Source organism: Drosophila serrata, unplaced genomic scaffold (genome assembly GCF_035046125.1).
Source record: "Drosophila serrata isolate PLE 108 unplaced genomic scaffold, ASM3504612v1 contig_240, whole genome shotgun sequence".
In the NCBI taxonomy this organism is placed as follows: domain Eukaryota; kingdom Metazoa; phylum Arthropoda; class Insecta; order Diptera; family Drosophilidae; genus Drosophila; species Drosophila serrata.
The window spans coordinates 9,353,715-9,374,178 of NW_028257138.1; the positions used below are offsets into that span (position 1 = coordinate 9,353,715).

Here is a 20,464-nt window from a genome sequence, read left to right on the forward strand (position 1 = left end):
CGTTGGCAATCGAAAAGCTCAGCTGCTGGCTGTCAGGGAGGGAGGGAAAGTCCTGAGAGAACGCAATCCTGTTTCCGCCATCAGCTCCCCTTTGCAATCACAAATGCTAATCCCATTGCAGCCATCGCTGGCAAAGAATTCAAGCCATCGACTCTGGCAAAAGGTGAGTGAGCGAGCGAGCGGATTCTGTTTTGGATTTCGAATTTCATATTTCGATTTTGTACAGACACAGATGCAGAAGGCAATGGCAAGATATCCTGGCACAGACACATAAATCAATATTTGCCGAGGGGAATATTTAAAGGCAATTGGCCGGCACTTTGCCACTTTGTTGCACTTTCAATCCGGAGCCTAGCATGAAAATTGTCTAAATTGAATTGCCGGCAACGCAAGATGATGATATCAGAAAGGAAAACCAACCAACCAAGCAACACCTCGTATTCTATCGATTTTTCCGTGAGGAAAAGCTAAATTTCCACAAGAATTCACTTTAATGCCTTTTAAAGCTGGTGCCATAAAATAGTTTTGATTGAAAAGCACTTACGAAATTAGTAATGCTTTATATTTGAAAATTTGTTTAGTTAAGAACTAAATAAATTGCTGAGTAAAAATTGAAATTAATTTATTTACCCATTCGGGTAAAATGAACCATTTCCATTTTAAATAACAATCTTGCATTCTCTGCCTTCGCACAATCAACTCTAGTTTTATTTAATTGGATTTTATTAAAAATTATCTCTGAAGCATTCCCCAAGAGTATTCAAACTTCACCCAGCTGGCACTCCTCTTCGTTTCATGGATTTTTTCCCCATTTCACTGGTTTTCCCCTTTTGCTGAATTGGCATGCAATATAAAAGTTTTATTAAGGACCATGGCCTGTAAAGCTGCCAGCTGCAATCCGAGTGTTATGTTGATGCTTTCGCCTTCGACCCGGTCACAGTAACACCCCTCCCCAGTCACAGTTGCAGTCACACTTACAGAATGTGACAGCTTGTGCCCAGCTGATGCTACGTGAGAAATGCAGAGATCTCGCACGCTCCACTCATCTCTTAAATCACAACCTGTCCCACTTGACTTTACGAGGAGTAAGAGGAGGAGAGCGAGGGCAACTTTATGTATTAATGCACTTAAAAGTCCTGGGCCCCCGGAGTCCTGGGGCTGTGGAGAGTCCTGGGCTGTAAGAGAGTGTTAAAGAGCTGCCAGGTACTTGCCAGCAATTCACCTGACGCATGGGGGAATTCATACACACGTAGCTCGCCTTTAAGCTTTATTGGGTTAATTCTAAAGCGACCGCCGTGAAAGCAGGAAACAGCAATCACACGCAGAGAAAAAGGGAACTATATCTTAGGAATGGAATTTATTCCAAAATAACCATCTTAATAAATACAATATAAAATAAACAAAGTTAATTCCACCAAGCAAAGAGTTACTTATATTGCTTCTTAAACTTATAATTACAATTAATTGAATGAAATAACATTTGTTTAAAGTTTTTACTTAATCTTATTATTATGATTACTTATTATTTCTTTTGGTACTGTAAAGTGTTCATAAATATTTATTATTTTGAGCTACTAGAAAAATCCAGAAAATTTCCCTGTGCAAAAGGCAGCAAATATAACTGCTGCCAGCGTCGGGTAAACATTCAGTTGGAACAGTAACAAGCTCGAGAGTACTATATATTTTTACTCCTAATTAGTTTGCCTCAAGTGCCCCCCCTCCTCCATACCCTTTCAACGTTCACCCTCAACCCATATTAACACACACACACATTTATTCCTCCCATGTTTTGCTTGTTATAAAATAAAAATTAATTATTTACCTGGCAGCGAAAAGTTTTCATTTTGGGTTGTGCCTGTGTTCACATATTTTCAGCATATGAAATGAGCTCATTTTTAACGGCCTTATTAAGTGCAGTTTTGGCACAGAAGTCACATGGTGGTGAATTAATCACAGCGAAAAAAGTATTATATATGTGCGGCCTGCTTGCATTTCAGATGAAAATCGATTTTGATAGCATTCAGCATTAAATTATTGACTTGCTGCGAGTGTTCATCGCATCCTTTTGATTATTTATGCGTACGATTTGTGTGTGTGCTTTTTTGTGTGTACGAAGGATTGCAGGTATATATGTATTTGTTTCTGCCTGTGTGTGTGTGACGGATCCTGATGGATTTGGCCTGAACTGATGATTCAAAGCCCAGATGTAATCATGAAATCGCTGAGGCATTCCCTTGGTCAAGCACGGGAATTGGTTAGTCGCCTGCTTAAAAAGCAAACAACATTCCCATGCACTTCAGAGCACAGAAATCAATGACAGGCGGACATGGCAAGGATAAGGAGTAAGAGTGAGGGGGATACGGATGCGGATGCGGATACGGAGACAAGGGAACTGGTGAAGCTGAGGCGGAAGCTGAGTAAATATCCTTCCTCTGGATTCCGTAGGGCTCTCTGCAAGCCTTTGGTCAATATGCTCAGTAGGCTGGCAGACAGAAAATGCGAGTGAGTCGGTCAGCTTCTGTTCATGCATGATTTACTATCCAAGCTTTTTGCCAGTATTCAAAATACAGGGTGATATTTTAGGGGAAATCCTTACTGACTTAGTGCGGAACTATTGGGGAAATCTATAGAAGTTACCATGGTTTTGAAATCCCCGAAAAAAGGGGTCTGCGAATTTCTTCCCAACTATTTGTTTCAGAATAAAATATTTTACACCTAAGCATAATTTTGAATACCTATTGAAGAGTTTTAAAAATCCTTGTGGCACACAGATAATGTATATATTAAACTATCCTCTTTAAACTCCCTTATATCAGAACACCCTTTATTGAAACGACACTAAGATAACTCAAATGCCGAAGGTCTTTTGATCGAAAGTTTTTCCCTAATCGCTTCATTGGTCAATGCTTGTCTGCCTAATAACCCACATATCATTAGGGAAACTCAACTCAACGTTCCTCAACCGCAAGGCCAACTCTTGACCATCCTTCGTCTTAACCCGCCCACATATATCAGTGGCCATCACGCGTTCGTTTTAAGCTAAATGAGTTTGCAAACAAATCAAATCAAAATCATTGCCACACTGGAGGCACGGGTAGTACTGGGCAAGAGAAAAATAAATAAATAAATAATTGAGTGCAGTCAACGATAAAAATGAATTTTTGTTTATCTGCTTGTGCTGCTAGTCTGATTACAGTTGAAACAGAAACAAATATACACAGTTGTAAGTACGGGCTACAGGGATAAAGATGCGAATGGACTTGGAAAAGGACCTGAGTCAAGTGGAGAGGCCAGAGTCCTGGGGGCAAAGCAGTTGCCACAAAAACTTGCCAACGAGCCGGCGAACGGAAGACAACTTTTGCTGCCATACAGGAATAGTATATCCCATCTAAGCCACTCCTCATCCTACTCCCCCTGTTTTGGCCCCGCTAAGTGCGCTGTGTCTGTGGCACTCGCCTCGTTTTGGCCATAAACTTTTTAAAGTTCGCAATTCAATTTCAATTTGCCCCGGCCAACGTGTGCATCGGGATCGGCTGCTGCGGAAATGGGAATAGGATCCATCAGGGGTCGCGTGTATATACATAAATCTATACATTTGCCCAACAAATATCGTACGACTAGTACTTGCAATAATAATAACACCAACAGCAGTTGCAGTGGTCCATTCACTGGAATCAGTTTTCCAAACACGTAGACACCACACCCGGGTGAAGGGGACATTGAGTACTGGCATAGTGGACTGGGTGGGGGCCATCAAAATCGTTGACCAGCGCATAAATTTGATTTGTGATCCATAAAAAAAGCAAAAAGAAAAGAAGAACAACAATATTACGTATACGCAGCGTGCTACAGCGAAATGAAGATTGATTTGGTATGGCATGGGTGGCAATGAGATATATAAAAAAAGCTGGGAACGTCTGGCTTTTTTACGAGTCTCTCTCTTTTGCCCTGTTTATACTTAGTTGGTTATTAATTTTTCTAGTTGGCTGCGGACAAGAGCAATAACATTGCTTTATTGTGACATTTTATGATAATGTGTTTATGTTATAAATTCAAAATGGAAAAGTATATGAATATGATTTGGAGGAGATATTAAAAAACATCTTTTTTTTTTTAAATTAAAGCAGAGAATATTTTGTTTATCCAATTTTCAAAGGTTAATTTAATAAAGTTCCAGACAGAGTATAGTTCTTGAGAAACCAACGAAACCATGGCACATACTTTTGCAATCAGCATATTTGTACACATTCCATGCAAACATTGTGCCATGTTTGAACAAAAAAAGGAAACTACCAAAAACTTGCCTGCATCTCCCATCTATCCCATCCATTGTGCCTTTCAATTACGCTGCGCCGAGTTTAGTAGATTTTTATCAGCAGCACAAGAGCAGCGAAAGTAGAGCAAAACTGCGGGCAACTGGGCAATAAACAAACTAGAACCCCGGCAAGAGCAAAGCACTAACTTGGCTAACACGCCCCTAAAACACAATTCTGTACTAGCGTGTGCGACGGCAATGACGCTCTCCAAGGAGCGACACACCCAGCAAAAGCCAGCAAAGCCCTGGAGTTCCAGATCGCATCCCTTTTTTTTGTTCTGTTCATATTTAGTTCACCCACAACAAGTTGGTTGAGTAACATTGAAAAAAAAAAAACGCTGAAAGCAAATTCAACGCAGAAAGTTTTTTCTTTGTCGCTTAGATTTGCAGATAAATTGCGGGAAACTGATAAAAGTAAAATAGTCTATGGACATTTTAAACTAAACTAGGATGGAGGCATTCCCAAAGGAGTGGGAGGACTGAAGGAGGTGGCACAGTCGAAAGTTTCCCGGGGCTACAAATTATGCAAAGTGTGAGCTCTCGCAGGCAGAGCCGAGTGATAAGCTTGGTGATAAACTCGTTTTCTCAGCCACCGACGGATACAATGTGTATAGTAGCTACTTATTGAGGGGGTAGGGAAAGGTGACTCACTGACCTCCCCTTTTTGGCCAGGTGGTAAATTCAATAAGCACTTCGCTAAGTGCTCCGCAGGTCACGCCCCCAATTGTGCGGGGTAAACTTTTCCTGGTACTTTATTCGTTGCAGCTGAGAGATTTCTCTGGATTGCATTCCCTTATACAGAAGTTTGCTTTAAATTAAATTTACAGGACCACTCCCAAAGTTAAGTTAAGAAAGCAAGAAGAATAGCTATTGTCGAGCGACTCGTCTACGTGATACCTTGCACTCTGTTAAAGCGAAAAAGGTAGCTATTTTTTTGTAAGGAGATGTTTTTACCTTTCTGTCTAGTCCTTCGAGCTGTATGGTCAATCTTTAAAGATTTTTCTGAATTAAGAAATACTATATTAAGGAAAGTTATTTAACTAATAACAAAACCTCATGTACATTGTATGTTAAGAAATAAATCGTTATGATAAATCATCAATGAAAAGATTAAATGTATCAGTATAAGTATCTAGATCTATTTTGACGAACTCTGATTAAAAATATATTTATTTATTCGCCTCATCACCTATATTTTTTATCGAATTCCTATACACCCCAAAGTTCAACAAAAACACCTTGTATAAGAAAAGAAACGGATGCTTAATGAATGCCCAACCAGAACGAAAACATTGAAAATAATAACAAGGACCGCCAGCATCTTTGGCACGTTTCATTCAGGTTCAAGGCGCCGCCAGAGAAAGCCATAAAAGAAAGTACGAAGAAAGAACCGAAAAAAGGTATACGGAGAAAGCTGGCCATAAAAAATATCACCTGCTGTGTTATTGTTTTTCAGTTCTTTGCGCATTTGGTTTTCCTTTTTTTCTCTCTTCCAGGCAAACCAATTTTCCTTCGGGTTTTCCCCAGCTGGCTCAGGACCTGAATAAAAGTCACCGATGATTGCCATAATAATTTATATCGAGCATAGCCGTCCGTCCATGGAGGCTGTCTACTGCTGGTCGGTCACAAGGTGGCGTGGTTGAGTGTTTTGGTAAATTGATAAGAATATTGCTTATGCTGGCTGGCAGGACTCTGGTGTGCGCATACGCTGCGTATACGTTATGTGGCTATGATTGATGATGCGACTACAATTTCAATTAGGTGGCGGTCTGCCCGACGGAAGATGAACTCCCATAACACTCGGTATTTTTATCCACTCATCGACGATGGGTTATATATGGTTGTGCATTTGTGATGTAAATGAATTGAATATTTTTTTTTGGAATGTGAGAGCGAGCAGTCACTCGGGTTAGTTAAGTGGCAACAAACATAATATGGCTTTTCAATAAATAACATTTCGAGCACCCTAAAAAGCAATGAAAATTTCCATGTGGGAGCTTTAAACTTCATTTACCTTGCTCCGTTTTTCTCTTGATTAACTCTGACAAATTAAAAAAGTCTCTCGGCGTTATTCCCTTTTTATCAGCTTAAAACCGTAACGTATTTTCAACACCATAGACCTGCCATTTAAAATAGTGCGTCCCTCCTTTTTTTGTGTCGTAGTGAAATGTTGTCACCCGCAATGAAGGCTACGTGAAGCTTTGCCGCTGGGCCATGAAATGTAAACAATTTTTATTTTATTTTATTTTCTCCTTTTTTTCGACGGGGATGGAGTCTCGCATTCACACGCCAATCGAGTTGCTTGTTTTTTAAATTAAATTTTTCGATTCTCTCCCTACAGTTTTGGGGCGATGGAAATAAACAACAACAAGTTGGTTATCCTCAATGGCAGTAGGTTTGGTTTCCATTCCCAATTCTGGCCGTAAAATAAATATGAAGTTGGGAATGGATTGGGCAAACAATAACTGACGGAATAGATACGACCATGGAGTATAGATCTATAGATACTACAGGGAAACTTGTTAACTTGAACCTTCAGAAAAGTCTTATAGTTTGGCTGAAGAGCAACTTATTTAATTCTTGGAATATTCTTTTGGGGAATCAAAAACACAGTTTATTTTTTTCTTTTTTTAATGCATTAGAAAATCGCACGTAGTGTGTAGTTATAGAAGTTGGACTGTGAAATACTCCAGGGAGTGCAGCGTGTTGAGACTTCGCCATCACTTTCATCATTCGCACGTTTCGGTTTTTGGCGGCTGAAGGGGGAGTTTCGGAGAAACTCGTGGGGGAAATGGATGCCCAACGTTTGCGTTTCAATTTCCGTTGATTGAAGTTGCCAAATGACTCGCCAAACACCTGGCCGCGTAGCACCTGACCAACAGCAAACGTCAGTCGGAGGCCCAGCGGTTGCTTTGCCTAGTCGCCGGCTGGAAATTGAGAGCAATCAGCTACGGAAACGATTGCAATTAAATTGAATGCCGACGCCATTAAAGATGAGGACAGACTGGCAGAGTGGCTTGGGGAGATGGAAATGGATATTTATTCTGGGATATTTTGGAAGTATTTATCCTGTATCCTGTCTACCCGTCTGGGGGTATCTTGAGGGTTTTATGTGTTCTCCTGCTGCCGCCGGTCCTTAATAGCTGCCAGAGAATGTTAAGCTCGAAAAGTTTCAGCCTAAGTAGTTTCATTCGATTAACACAGTTTTAGCCACAGAGTTAACTTGGTCTTCGCCTGACTAATAAACTTTTAATTGAATTCTAAGGCTTCACTGAGACTAGAAAACCTGTAAAATCTTACATCCCCTGCCCCGCACATCATCATCTCTGTAACGATTTTCCGTTATGGCAACATTTCAATTTCCCTGCTGGTCCTGTGTGAAAAATTAATGCCAAATTCGAAACAAATTGCAAAAGGCGGTGGCAGAGTGTTGAAAATGACAACGGCAGCCAGCCAGTGACGGTGACAGGAAGTAAAGGATGCCAATGTCTGGCGATGGCGGAGCAAAGCTATATGGCAACTAATGAGCGGGGAGATAAGAACTATATAGATACCCTGAAAAGGGTTCTTTAAAATACATATTTATAAATAAAAGATGAATCTATGAAATAGGTATTTCTTTGAAGGAAAGTTGAATTTGTGCTTTTGCTATTGTCTAAAGAATTATTATTTAAAGCATAGTCAAAGATTTAAATTTAACAACCAATCCTTGATATATCATACATCAACTGAGTATCCTTGAATTAATTTAATTATATGTATACAAAATCGACATTATGTCAACATGTCAAAACACACAAAAACGTTCGTTAAATATTCCTCTTTTTCAGTTTGCACAATTTATATTGCCAAGTTAAATGCATTTGGATGTCACAGCTTAGACAAGCTTAGAATGCCATTCTAGTCTCTGACAGACATGGCTCTGAAAGTCCGATATACCCCAAACAGCATTCGTTTTGACTTGGTGCAAAAACATTTCTGCCAAAATATGCCCGCAAACCTCAACAGCATTTTTGGCAAAGAGTCGGGTCGGAGTTTAGTGGGGAAATCCACTTGTTCACTTCCCATCCAAAATAAAACCCAAAAAAAAAAAAAAAAAACACGAACCCCAACATTTACAACAAAATAAAGTAGGGTGTGTGCGTGGGTCCAAAAAAGCAGGGCTTGGTTTCGGTTTGTTTAGTAGGTTGGGTTAGCCTGCTGTTGGCATTCGGTGGCAGAGCAGAAAATCAATGTTGCCAGCAACAACACATTGGCAGGAGGAACAAGAACCAAAACCAGGACGAAGACCAGGCCCAGGACCAGGAGCAGGGACATCTTGTCAGGGCCGTCACCTCGATGCCAAAGGAATGTTTTCCGCCCACAAGCCGACTTGTTTCCTTGTTTTCCTACAAGGATCGCCTCCCTTCGCCGTCTGACGTACAAGCAATTTAAATTTATAAGCGCTAATATTGTCAAAGCGTAACGCAACAAAGAATCCAACTCGGGTCCTTCCTGTGCTCAGCCAGCTCCTTGCATTGTTATCCCATGGCATGCTTTTATAGCAGTCAGCCTTTGTCGCTGGGAAACATAAATTAAATGGCCAAAGCAATAAAAACCAAATCAATTTGAGCGTGAAATCGATTTTCATTTTTCTACCACACTCTTGCTGCTTGTTGCTCGTCGCCAGGACTCTGGTTCCGAATCCTTCCCAGTCAATCGATAAATTCTCGATTGCAACAGGTACGACTGGGTTTACTGGTGGCAAAGCAACTAAATCAACGACTTTGTCGAGGTAATGGGCGCTGGTCATGCCCGACCCAATGGCACCGCTGTCGTCGTTTACCGCCTTGATTAATGTCGCACCCAGGAGGTAGGTAAAGGTAAGGCTTCGAATTGGAATTGGATTTTCCCTTATTCCTTGTAAAATTTTTTCTTGCCTTAAACTGCAATTATGGTGGAAAAAGGGAAACGCAGCGATTGCCATTGGTTGGCGAATCCACTCCAGTAAATGATGAAATATATATATTATAAATCTACATAATATTTTCCCTACTGCCCCTAGAAGTTGTGTAAAAGGTGACGCAAACTATTATTATTTACTATTTTCCCACAACTTGTAAACTATAATTTAATTTAATTTAATTTCCACCTGCAAACAATTTAGATAGTTCGATAAAGTGACTGAAAATGAAAAGGTTAGGCCATCATAAGTAACCAGAATTTCGTTGTTGCCTGGGAAAATCTTCATTGTCATTATTTTTAATTTGCGCATCTATGACATCAGTCAGTGGCCGCCAAGAGGCGAGCTACAGGACTCGGGCTTAGGCCATCGGTAGGACCTCCTGTAGCTGTCCTGCCCTGTCCTGTTCCACACTCCTGGCAGCGTTGACAAAGCAATTTCCGCCAACTGCAAATTACACAAGCAGACATCAACGACAACGAAGTGAAATAGAACCAAGGACTATGGAGGACGAAAAGTGCATGTGCGAATGGGGACAAGGGATTGGTTTGGGGGCACACAACTTGGGCTGTATTTCCTGTCCCCGGTTGCAAGGGGGCTCTTGCTCACTTGTGTGGCAGCTTCCGTTGCTGCCACTTGTGCATACATAATCAACAATTAAAGATTAAAACGCCACAGACAAAGTTGCGCCAGCAGGCAGGCTTATTAATAAAAGGATCCTGAGCGAGGAAACTTTAAGTTATTTAAGTTCTTTGTTCCAGAAAACAACCCAAAAGTCTGACGAACTGTCAAACTTTAATTAATATTTAATAAGTTAGGTATTTGTTAAGGAAATAGATTCCTATATTATTTATTTTCCTTTCAAAGAAAATTATACCCTTAAATATAAGTCAAAATTATTATTAGTTTTTCCTAAATAGCGGAAAGAACTAACACAAAATCTTATTGAAACTTTGGTCTTCAGATTCTCAAATGAAAACTTTCAGAGCAAAGTATTTTAATATTCTATTCCCAACAAAGTGGATTTCTCCAAGTGCAAATCGGTCAAATACTTTGACACATTTCAACAACGTTTTAAGGGGGTTGATATCCCTGCCCTGAAGAGGGACGAGTCGGCCGGACTTGGGAATTCCTTCAATTTTCTTTAGCTTTCCTCCTGATGCCACTTTTAATTGCATTACGGCCCGTTGGAATTGCAAAGGATGCACAGCCTAACTCCTCTCCATTCTCGAGTTTTAATTGAAGGCTCACAGCTGATGCTGATGCCGTCGTAATAAAAGGATTTTCCCAGCAATTTCCTTTGAGAGCTGTCCCGTTTCTCGCTGTTCATTAATAAAACTGGCCTGTGGCATCATTAAAACATGTAAAGTTGCAAAGTATGCGAAGGATGCAGATATGTAAATTGACGCTGCGATAGATACATATCATTAATGTTCCAGGGCCACGCATTAATTAAATGTGTATCTGCCCTACGATTTAAATTTCATTCGGAAACATCGAGTAAGATACAATTCGATATCAAACGATTTATATAGCCGACGATTTCACGCAGATTTTCGGGATATAAACACCCACGCACACGAATGTCGAGCGAGGAGAGAAATCCTCTTCAGTCAGCAAAATCTGTTTACGAATTCGCCTCCTGGGACTGGGCCGGATTCAAAGTTGCGTGCCGTATCAAAGTTATCTTTTTTGGCATATCACTTGCCGGGGCTGTGTTTCGGAAAGGGGCGGGAGGACTCCGGGATGGACCAGTAAGACACACTTAACACCTCGGCACGTGAGCTTCCAATTTCGGCGACAATTGCTATGCCAACACACGTCTTCTCCCAGGTAAAGCCTTGAATTTAATTGAATAAGAAATGGCTACGGAAGCATGCCTCCAATCAATATTTGCCATCAAGCGTTGTTCTGGGAGTTCAAGCTTACTCTAACTTTAATCTAGGTCTATGAATACATTTTGAATACAGACTATTATGTGAAAGTAAATATTTTTTTTTGATTATTTGGTGTATTTTCTGCAAGTATATCTAATAAGAAGGCTTTATTTTTATAGCTTTTCGGGGTACAACAATATCATTCATATATACATATTTGTTAGCCCTACAAAAACTAGCACAAAACAGTTTTTCGAATTAAAACTAGTCCATGTTTGGCTTAATAATAATATTTGTTTTATTCAAGAAATTGGCATATTAAAATATCTATTTAATATAATATAAAATTGAAATTTCATTGGATTCCTCTTCCGTCTTACCCAAATAAAAAGGTGCAACTTCATCAAGCTCTAAGGGAATCTAAGTAATAAGTAGATACTTGCTCCAAATAGCATCCGCAAATACTTTTCTATCTATTTTTAGACTTTCAAGTTGATTTTTATAGGCACATTTACATATGTACAAAACATATATCCATTTTTGTGGTGGCTTAAAATATTCAAATGTATTTGGCATCTTTTGAAGATATTCGCGTGCCTTCATCTTGGCCTTCCGCTCATTCTCAGGCATGTCATGCCAGCGGCCATAACCAGCTTATTAAATTGCAATCAATCTTTTCCCAGAACAAGACACGACAAGCCGGAGACGCGTCATCGTCAGTTCGTCAGTGAATTACCAATTTTACTGTCACGGCTACGACGAATCGATGGGGAAAGCGAAAACAGAATCGAAACGAGGGCACAGGAAGAGAGCACCTGGCCAATGTCAATCGATAACCTTGCACACAAAATGTGGAATGTGCAACTAGGGGTGGAATTTGGGGCGGATGCAGAGACGTGTAAAACAATGAGAGAAATGCCAAAATAACAAAATTCCCATGCATGAGGTCTCCCTTTCACCCTGTACACAGACACTTGTTGACCTCGTAATTGTATTGTTATTCCCCTTCGATGCACACATAGGTAACTGGAAATGATTCCATTTCGTACAGAACTTTAGTTAGTTTTCGTGCAGAATGTCTCTTAGTTAAACAGGGAATAGGAAAATAATAGTTCAAGTCAATGTATATAGTATTTAGAAAGTTTTCAGGTATAAGGAAGGTTAGAATATTGAGGAAGCTTTACAGGGAAAATGTTTATGCCAGTAAATAACTTATTAAGAAAATATTTCAATTATAGTCTTTGAACCCACATTTTCCTGTAATTTTCTTATTATAGGATACACATCATTCTCCACTTTATGCCTTTCCATTCCTGAGTTTACTCACCGATTGTGTATGTGGCTCCATCCACCGTGAATGTGGCCGCTTTGCATTTGTTGAAAAACCGCGAGGCAAAATCCAAAGCGGAGTTTTTCAAGCTCGAGGATACCCGACGAATGGGTGAGTCCGGGCAGGAAGTGGGCTGTTGATGTCGCTCCGGTGACACCTGGTGCTGCAACACCTGCTGATGCTGCAACTGCTGATGCTGCTCGAGGGTCGTTACAGTGCTGGTCACCGTATTGGCAGAGGTCAGTCGTGCCGTTAGCACCGCGGGCATTGGGGCACTGGCACCTGGACCTACACCAGCTCCGGCACCCGGAATGGTGGCCTGACCTGGAACCAGACCTCGACTGGTCACAGGTGTGGCCGAGCCGGGAGCCAAACGACGTGGCGCATTCGACAGATTCAAATTTGACATTTTGCACACACACTCTGGCGTTGCGTTGCGTTTCCGTTTCCGTTTACGTTTAGAATCGCGCTTCAATTTCAATTTTGTGGCAGTTCACTTGATCACACTCATGATGTTGGTCACTGAACAAAAGGCCAGGCTATCAATTATGACTAGGAACACCTGTTGTACATTCGAAATCAGTTGTTAAAGGAGAAGCTGACCAAAGCAATTTGTTGCAATTACGGTTGGGGAATTTAATATTTCAGCAAAGCTTTGCTTTTCGGAATAATAGAATAAACTCAACCAGCAGAACAATAATTAATGGTAATTAAACTTATATGGAAAAGGCAATATATTTTAATTGAATCTCTAGCATATTTTATGCATTTTAATATAATTTGCAATGCATTTAAATCAACTTAACATACATGTATGTAAAAAGCTTATTTTCTATTGTACTGACAAATAAATATCAATGGTATTTCCAAAATCCCCCTACGTTTGCCTAATTTCAATTTGAAACATTTAATTGGTCAATAAAAAATGTCCAAATATCTCATTAGCAAAGTTAATTTTAATTCCAAAAATATAAGTACCCATATTTCCGGAACCGCAATTCAGCAAATTTGCTTTCCCCCCTCTCTCTGTGTGTGTCTGTGGGAATTTGTGTTTATGCATCTGCGGGTACCTTTGGGGCAATATCGTATCTATTGGTATATCTGTTTTGTCGATCAATTTATCTGGCCAAGTACCCCCTTTTTGCTCTAATTTGCCACCCATAGTTTCAATTTGCCAGCGCCCGAATTTTAAACAAAATTGCAATTACAAATGTCAGTGTGGATGGGTGAAATCCAGGAAAACATGTGTCCACATGGGAGGGACCATCGAAAAAGCAAAGCCGTATGGCTGTGAGAGAATGATAATGATGATGGAGATGATGATTGCAGTCAATAAAAACGAAATTACCAAGGCTGAACCAACGTTTTGGCCGGGCTGGCACAGGTTAAGCGGATGCGAAGAGGGGTTAACTGGAAGTTGTGTTGGTACTTCAGCCATTCGGTTGATGACTTTGCCGCTGTGTGTGTTTCTGTCTCTGGCATATTTCTGGCTCTCTAAAATGCGACGAATTAAAGTAAATTGCTTGGAAATAATCGCATACACTGGAGCACCAACCATAGCTATAGGTATACACAAGGACACGGAAAATATTAAGTGTAGACTTTAGAGAAATCATCCGCTGGCCGAGTTTGAATAGCATTATTTATGAAAGCAAGAAAATAAATAATATAAAATACCATTCAATGCTTTTTGCAAAGGATAAATAATTTCTTTTAAGCTTTTTGCGCTGCAGTGAAAAGTATATTAAACTAAGAATTAAAGTAAACAAAAGAGCTTAATCCTTTATGAAAATATGAAAAGAAATAAATGAATATTAAATGGTTCTTTAAAGGATAATAATTTATTCTTATCCACTGTGAGAATTCTTTATTTTTCAATCTTGTTCCTTATATAGTAAATATGCTTTAGAAATGATTAATTTAAATGACAATTTTATACTTTTATTGGTTAGAATCAAAAACCAAATTTCCAAATATTTAATTTTATTTAACCATTGGTATTTATACTATTTTTTTCACTGCACACACGCACACCCCGCACAAGGCATAACCGCCAGACAATGAGTGGCTTTCTGCGGCTAAATTGCCGCCGGTTCCTGCCCGCTGCCTATCAGCCAGCTCTTTGTGATAATGGCATTCAAATGTATACATTTGAGGTTTTTGTTTTTTTATTTTTGCTTTTCCCGTTATGCCGTTTTGCCGCTTATCGCACTGCGGAAAAGGCGCCGGGAATTGCCACATCGAGTACCGCCAAAAGAAGAGAGTATAAACAAACAATGGCTATAATAATAAATTCAGCTTTGGTTGCTAGATGGTTCACTATCCGTGAAATGTGAGTTGTTAGAGAGCTTAATTATCAGCAATTATTTCTCTACTATTAAGCCGCCTTCAAAGGATTTTAATCCGCGGCCTCAGTGCACCAACAACTTTTTGCGGTGAACAAATCTTAATCCATTGAGGACATAAAAACCATTCAACTTTCTGTGCAGCTGTTATGGCTTTCTCTATCCGCTTTTCATTGGATTAAAATTTTATTTTTTATTGTCTTTTTTACCTGGATAAATCCTTAAACAAATTGGGACTTGAAAATACCTGTCATTAGGAATATAAGTAATATTCTTAATAAGCTTGCAAGCTTTTAGTAAAAATAAATCTCTTAAAATAAATGTAGCATACTTTTTTGGGCTGTTGGGCAAAGGAAGCTTAAAACTAAGTGAAGGAGTCATTTCCGACTCTATAAATCATATATATTCTTGATCAGAATTAACAGCCGAGTCGATCTAGCCATGTTGGCTTGAAAAAGACATATGAATTTTTTTTTAGAATTTTTTGAAAAAATGATAAGGGGTTAACATCGTTAAAATTGACAAAAATTTCAATTTTCGAAAATTATAAATTGAGTATGCAGATTGGTTAACCTTATAAAAATTAGTACAGCACAGCTTTCCGAATTGAATTTAATTAATTTTTGGTTAAGTTGTGAGTTTTTTAAACTGATTTGTCGGAGAAATTGTCATATAAAATTATTAATTAATATTGATTCGAAGAATTAGGTAGGATCGATTTCAGAATAGATACATTAATTCAATTGCAATTCGAAAGGGCATATAAATTAAGGCTTTCCGTAGTTAGATTTCTTTCATGTTTTCCTAAGACATTATAATTACACCAATTTCACTTCATTACTAAATAAGACAAATCTTTAATTATTGTTTAATACTTATATACTTTTCCCGAGAGATGTGTAATTAAACCAATTTCGCTTTATTCCTAAAAAGATGTATCCTTCGTCCTTGTTTAATATTAAATAAGGACTATAGTTTCTTTGTTCCAAAAATGTTTTTGCTGACTGTAAACGAAAGCAGTATATACCTTTATGCCCCCTACAAGTGTTGGTTATAAAAATAAAAAAAAAGAAAATATTACTGCCCTATATAGACTCGCCGGGTTTTATTATCCGTTCCACTTTGACAGCCAGTGTTTGTCTGTCTGTGTTTATGCCGTGTCAACACCCCGAAAGATGGACTCAATGTCTCGATTTCGGCAGAAGGAAACAAAAAAAGGAAAAATAGGAAAATCTGAGACTCGGATTATGGATTTTTGTGGGCGTGTGTTTTATGCTTTATTGCATTATAACAAGTTTTAGTGGCGTGTCGTCTCTAGGTCTCTCCTTCTCTCTGGTTTTTCTTTTTTTTTGTTCGCTGGGCCATACTAATTAATACCTTTGGGCGTTCGTTCTGAATAGGTGTGTGCGTGCCTATGTGGGTGAGTGGTGTGTGGGTGTGGGTGTGTGTGTGCGTCCATGTTTGCAGATAAATTGCGATGCTCAGTGGCTTGGATAAGCAGACCGGCTTTAATTTGGTAAATTAATTCTGAAATATTTAGGTCGCAAATATCCAGCTATACCCAAACCCCCCGGTGGACACACACATACCCCATCCCGCGCGCGCACGACTCTCGAACCCAACCCCGTCGACAAGGTCACGGCTCGAGGGAGCTTCTCGCAGATAAAAGACTGAGCTATGTATATACATATATATTTATATATATATATATATATATCGAACAAAAGAGCGGGAGCGAGCAGCTCAAACTAAAGCCGAGGCGAATGTTGAAAATTTAAGGATACCGGGTTCGTAGAATGGATATTGGGGATACTTGGACGGGCTGCCTTTGCTTTGATTTGCGCCGAGCATAATCAACTCAGTTGGAAACATTCTCGCGCTGAAAACTGAAAATGAAAAAAAAAAAAGGAAAACCCCTCTTGCCAAGGAAACTGCCGGAAAAGTAGATATACCCAGCAAAGCAGGTCAGCTAACAAAAAATTACCAGGCAAATTGCCGAGGCCCGGTCCAGAAATATATATATATGTGCGGACATAAATAAAAATAAAGGGCCAGCAAAATATAAACTTTGGGTGAATTTTGCGGCTTAAGGACAACAATTGGCTGCTCACTTCCGTGAGCACTGGGCAACAAAAGACGGGGCGGCAGGCGCCACTTTTGAACTTCTAATGAAAATTAATCAGAAATGTTGTGCGGCGGCTTGTCTTTCCCTAAATACGATCAAAGACCTATGCAAATTGGTTTAGTTTCCTGTGTTTTCTTTTCTTTTTTATTAATACCTCGACCAGTCCCCCATGTTCCATGTTGTTCAGTGTAATTTTTGGGGAGAACACCTGAAAAGGGTTTCCTAACCCCAGTTAGATTGACTGAGCGAAAGGGTCGGGTCAAGCCAACGCCTAAAGGGTTTGTGGGAATGGGGGGACTTTTGTTTCTGTTTCAGCCTGGTCTGGGTCATATCATTGCCGTCGAGTTAAGTGTTAATCCGCTTTTGTTATTGTTTGGCACACAGCAGGAGTCAGGCCGAAGGATGGCGCAGGATCAGGTGTCTTCTTTGCTTTCCGAGGTGTTACAGTTTTGCTTGTATTTCTTTTTCTCTCTCTGGGTCGTCTGAGTCTGAGTTTGAGTCTGGGTTACATAATTGTTAATTTAAAATGTGTTTAATGCAAATTTAGTGGGCCAGAATGTCCTGGCCTCGAGCTGTTAATTGCCGGGCCCTAGTTCTCGTTCATTCGCACATTAAGCTATTAATTTATCGAGGGGTTTGGGCAAAACAGAGCCAAACAAATTGCTGAGCAAATATTTGCTGCAAGCCAGCGATTTGTTGTGGCTTCTATTTCTGCCACCACCAGGGCAACAGGTTCTGAACTGAAGGCTAAAAGCAACAAGTTGACTTGGTCAACCAATCCCCACACTTCTCCTTGAACTTGGTTTCATTTTTCTTTAAGCATTTTCCTGAGTAATTAAAATTGCCACTTGAATCACTGCCTTTTTTTCTTGCTTTCTTTCTCTTTAATTTCTTTTTTTTTTTTGTAGCCGGAACTTCACTTGATGGGGCACCCGAACTACGCATACACACTGGCCCCTAGGACGAGAACTACGAGAGCGAGGCTCCAACTCGGTAAAGGATGCGAGCCGCGAATCGGAAGCACTTCCTGTTGCTCTAGGCTGTGGCGCATTACCTTCCGGCAAACGTGTTGCCAATCAACTGACGAGCTGCAAATCATGTCCTGGCCTTCAGCTGGCTGGCCCACTCGGAGCCAAAGAGCGTGTATCAAGAGCGGAAGCTCTCCGCCAAGAGAGGCAATCAGCACTGATGAGAGCTTTGGGTAGCACTAAAGAGAGGACATACAGGAAGGAAGAGAGTCCTGGCCAGAACACTAACTGGCTAACAGTTAATATGGAGAAAATAAAACAAAGATAGTTCCTTGAAGGGAACTATATATACTTATAGTGACTATATATATTACTCATGTCATTAAGGATTTGTTGTTGATTCTCAATATGAAATAGTGAAATTGTTTTAAATTTTAATGAATTAACTGCGAGATAAACAATGGTAAAAAAATTTTTTTAACTTATTTATAAGACTACCTAAAGTTAAATTGTTAATTTTGGTACTCAATAACTTCTTAACAATATTTAATATAACTGTAATAGATTAGGAACGTTTGGTTGTTAATGGAATGTTCATTGTTGGTAATCTTTACTTTAGAGTATGTAACTAATATAATATACTTCTTAATATTTATGAATCATATGTATACAAAACCCCATCCTTTTATTTTAAGCAACATTTAACTTCGCCCTTGAATTTATATAATCCAACATTGTCCATTAACTTTGTTCAAATATTCTCTTTTCACACTTTTCTTATCAGTCAAAATAGCCTTGATAGTGGGTTTTCCTATTGATTAACTCTTGTCTTTCGTGTTTTTGGCTTATCTCCGGCAACAGCTGATGGCAGGACTCGTGCCGTTTCTCTCGTAGTCTCTTAACTCCCAAAGCTTTTCACCACCAAAAGCTTGGCAACTTTCCCAGTGCCTGCCACTGGGTGGCGCCGCAAAAGAATAAAGGAACTCAAAGGTTTGTCATGAAAATATTTGGCGGGTAAAAATCTGACGGCATCGTTTTGGTTAGTCCTGTGACAGCAAGGATATATTGACAAATGCCTGTGTGTAAGGGCAGACGACAAGCGAGTCGTGTGTAATTTATAACGCCAATGCAGACACGACAAACGGGCGAGGACAGCCTGGGAAAGCCATATACCAAGGGGAGCAGAAAAACTTAAGGAGTCGTCCTTGTCGCCCCCACACATTCTGCAGGTGTTTAGTTATTTATGCCTTGTCACACGAAGTCTGCACTCCGCATGTAAAAGACAAAACAAATGCTCTGCGCTGAGTGCGCGCAGACATCCTTGGAATGAGCGGTGTCTTACCCCAGCTTAGCCATAAAGGATTTGACCCAATCCTCGTCCTTCTCAGCCTGTAAACCCACCCAACACGAATGCTGAAAATGCTCAAATAAAAACATTTATTGGGGCGGTCGCATAAAGGAGATTTGAGCAGCTGCCGCCACGACCGAAAGCGAAAATGGCTGAACATTTATATGCAGATGGATGTATTTTTGGGGAAATAATGAGTCTGCCAAGATATGCACAACTCTAATTGAAAAAGTTATCAAGGAGTATATTTTTGGTGGGATATTCTTTGCTCAAATTAAGTGTCTGGCTTTGAATATTTATGTTAAATGCATTTTCATTGGCATCAGAGATGATTATTCTACAAGGAAAACAATTAAGAAGAAACACATGAAAGAATAATTGCGGTCTTTTTGGTTTCACTGTAAATTAAAGCTGGGAGAAATCTCTACCAAATGTCTATTTAATGATGAAATAAAAGTTAGGTATAGGCAGTGCTTTCTTATCGTAAAATAAATTAATATACAGGGCTTCTTAAGATAATTTGGAAGAGGCAATGATTTAAGAATATATTTATTTATGAATATTTCTTAACTTTCAAGAATAAGCTATTATAGAGAGCTTAACCTTCAAGTACTTTATCAATATATTTTGTAGTCTGGATCTTTCAACAATATGCTCTCATTTCATCAATTCGTTTAAATTGCAAATTTCACGGCAAATTAAACAATAGTTGAAATTTGCAAGGAGCTCCGTCGTCCCCTCTTCTGTTAAATATTGTGGTTGACTCTGGCCATATATCTAGCAGGATATCAAGTCCCGCATGTTGGCCACAAGTCAAGTCGAGTCCTTCTCGGTCTCAAGCTGCGCCGTCTGCCTCCTCCCCATTCCATTACACTCCACTCCAGCTTGTCTTGGCTCTGCTGCTCTGCTGGGGGGGCATGCCACTAGACTATCATGACATTTGAATAATGTGAGCACATTTGGCATTTTATTTTATCATCAGGCATTTGGTGATGTGCTGCTTACAGCAGAGCACAGAGCCAGGACATCGTCTCCTGATGAAATTAAACTGCTCTTGGTCCTCGACTTGACTTGCTGCTCGGCTTTTATTTGCCTTTACTATTATACGCTCATTCATTTGTCTCATCATTTCGCTCACGCCCACGGGGCGGATGCGGAATGGGGCCTTGGAGTTCCGGCCATTTTCATTTCTTTTCTTAGCTTGTTTTCTTTTT

The 20,464-nt window shown here is 39.7% G+C and overlaps 1 protein-coding gene and 2 long non-coding RNA genes across 6 annotated transcripts in view; 1 reads left to right on the plus strand and 2 right to left on the minus strand.

The window, feature by feature from the left end:
- Pde1c (Phosphodiesterase 1c) overlaps positions 1-15,014 on the minus strand; it is a 101,680-nt gene extending 86,666 nt beyond the window's left edge. For all 3 annotated transcript variants that reach the window (XM_086831224.1, XM_086831217.1, XM_086831223.1), the window contains exon 1: positions 12,462-15,014. In XM_086831224.1, the coding sequence (XP_086687350.1) occupies positions 12,462-12,873 (412 nt within the window). In that variant the 5' untranslated portion in view covers positions 12,874-15,014. The remainder of the gene's footprint in view (positions 1-12,461) is intronic.
- LOC147644046 (uncharacterized) overlaps positions 1-18,232 on the plus strand; it is a 39,223-nt gene extending 20,991 nt beyond the window's left edge. Inside the window, exon 3 of the long non-coding RNA XR_015271281.1 lies at positions 17,843-18,232. This is a non-coding gene — a long non-coding RNA (uncharacterized LOC147644046). The remainder of the gene's footprint in view (positions 1-17,842) is intronic.
- LOC110183972 (uncharacterized) overlaps positions 1-20,464 on the minus strand; it is an 80,876-nt gene that overhangs the window by 16,074 nt on the left and 44,338 nt on the right. Inside the window, exon 4 of one of the 2 annotated variants that reach the window (XR_015271278.1) lies at positions 3,647-3,739. The exons of the other annotated variant lie outside the window; for it this stretch is intronic. This is a non-coding gene — a long non-coding RNA (uncharacterized LOC110183972). The remainder of the gene's footprint in view (positions 1-3,646; positions 3,740-20,464) is intronic. 2 annotated transcript variants of the gene reach the window in all.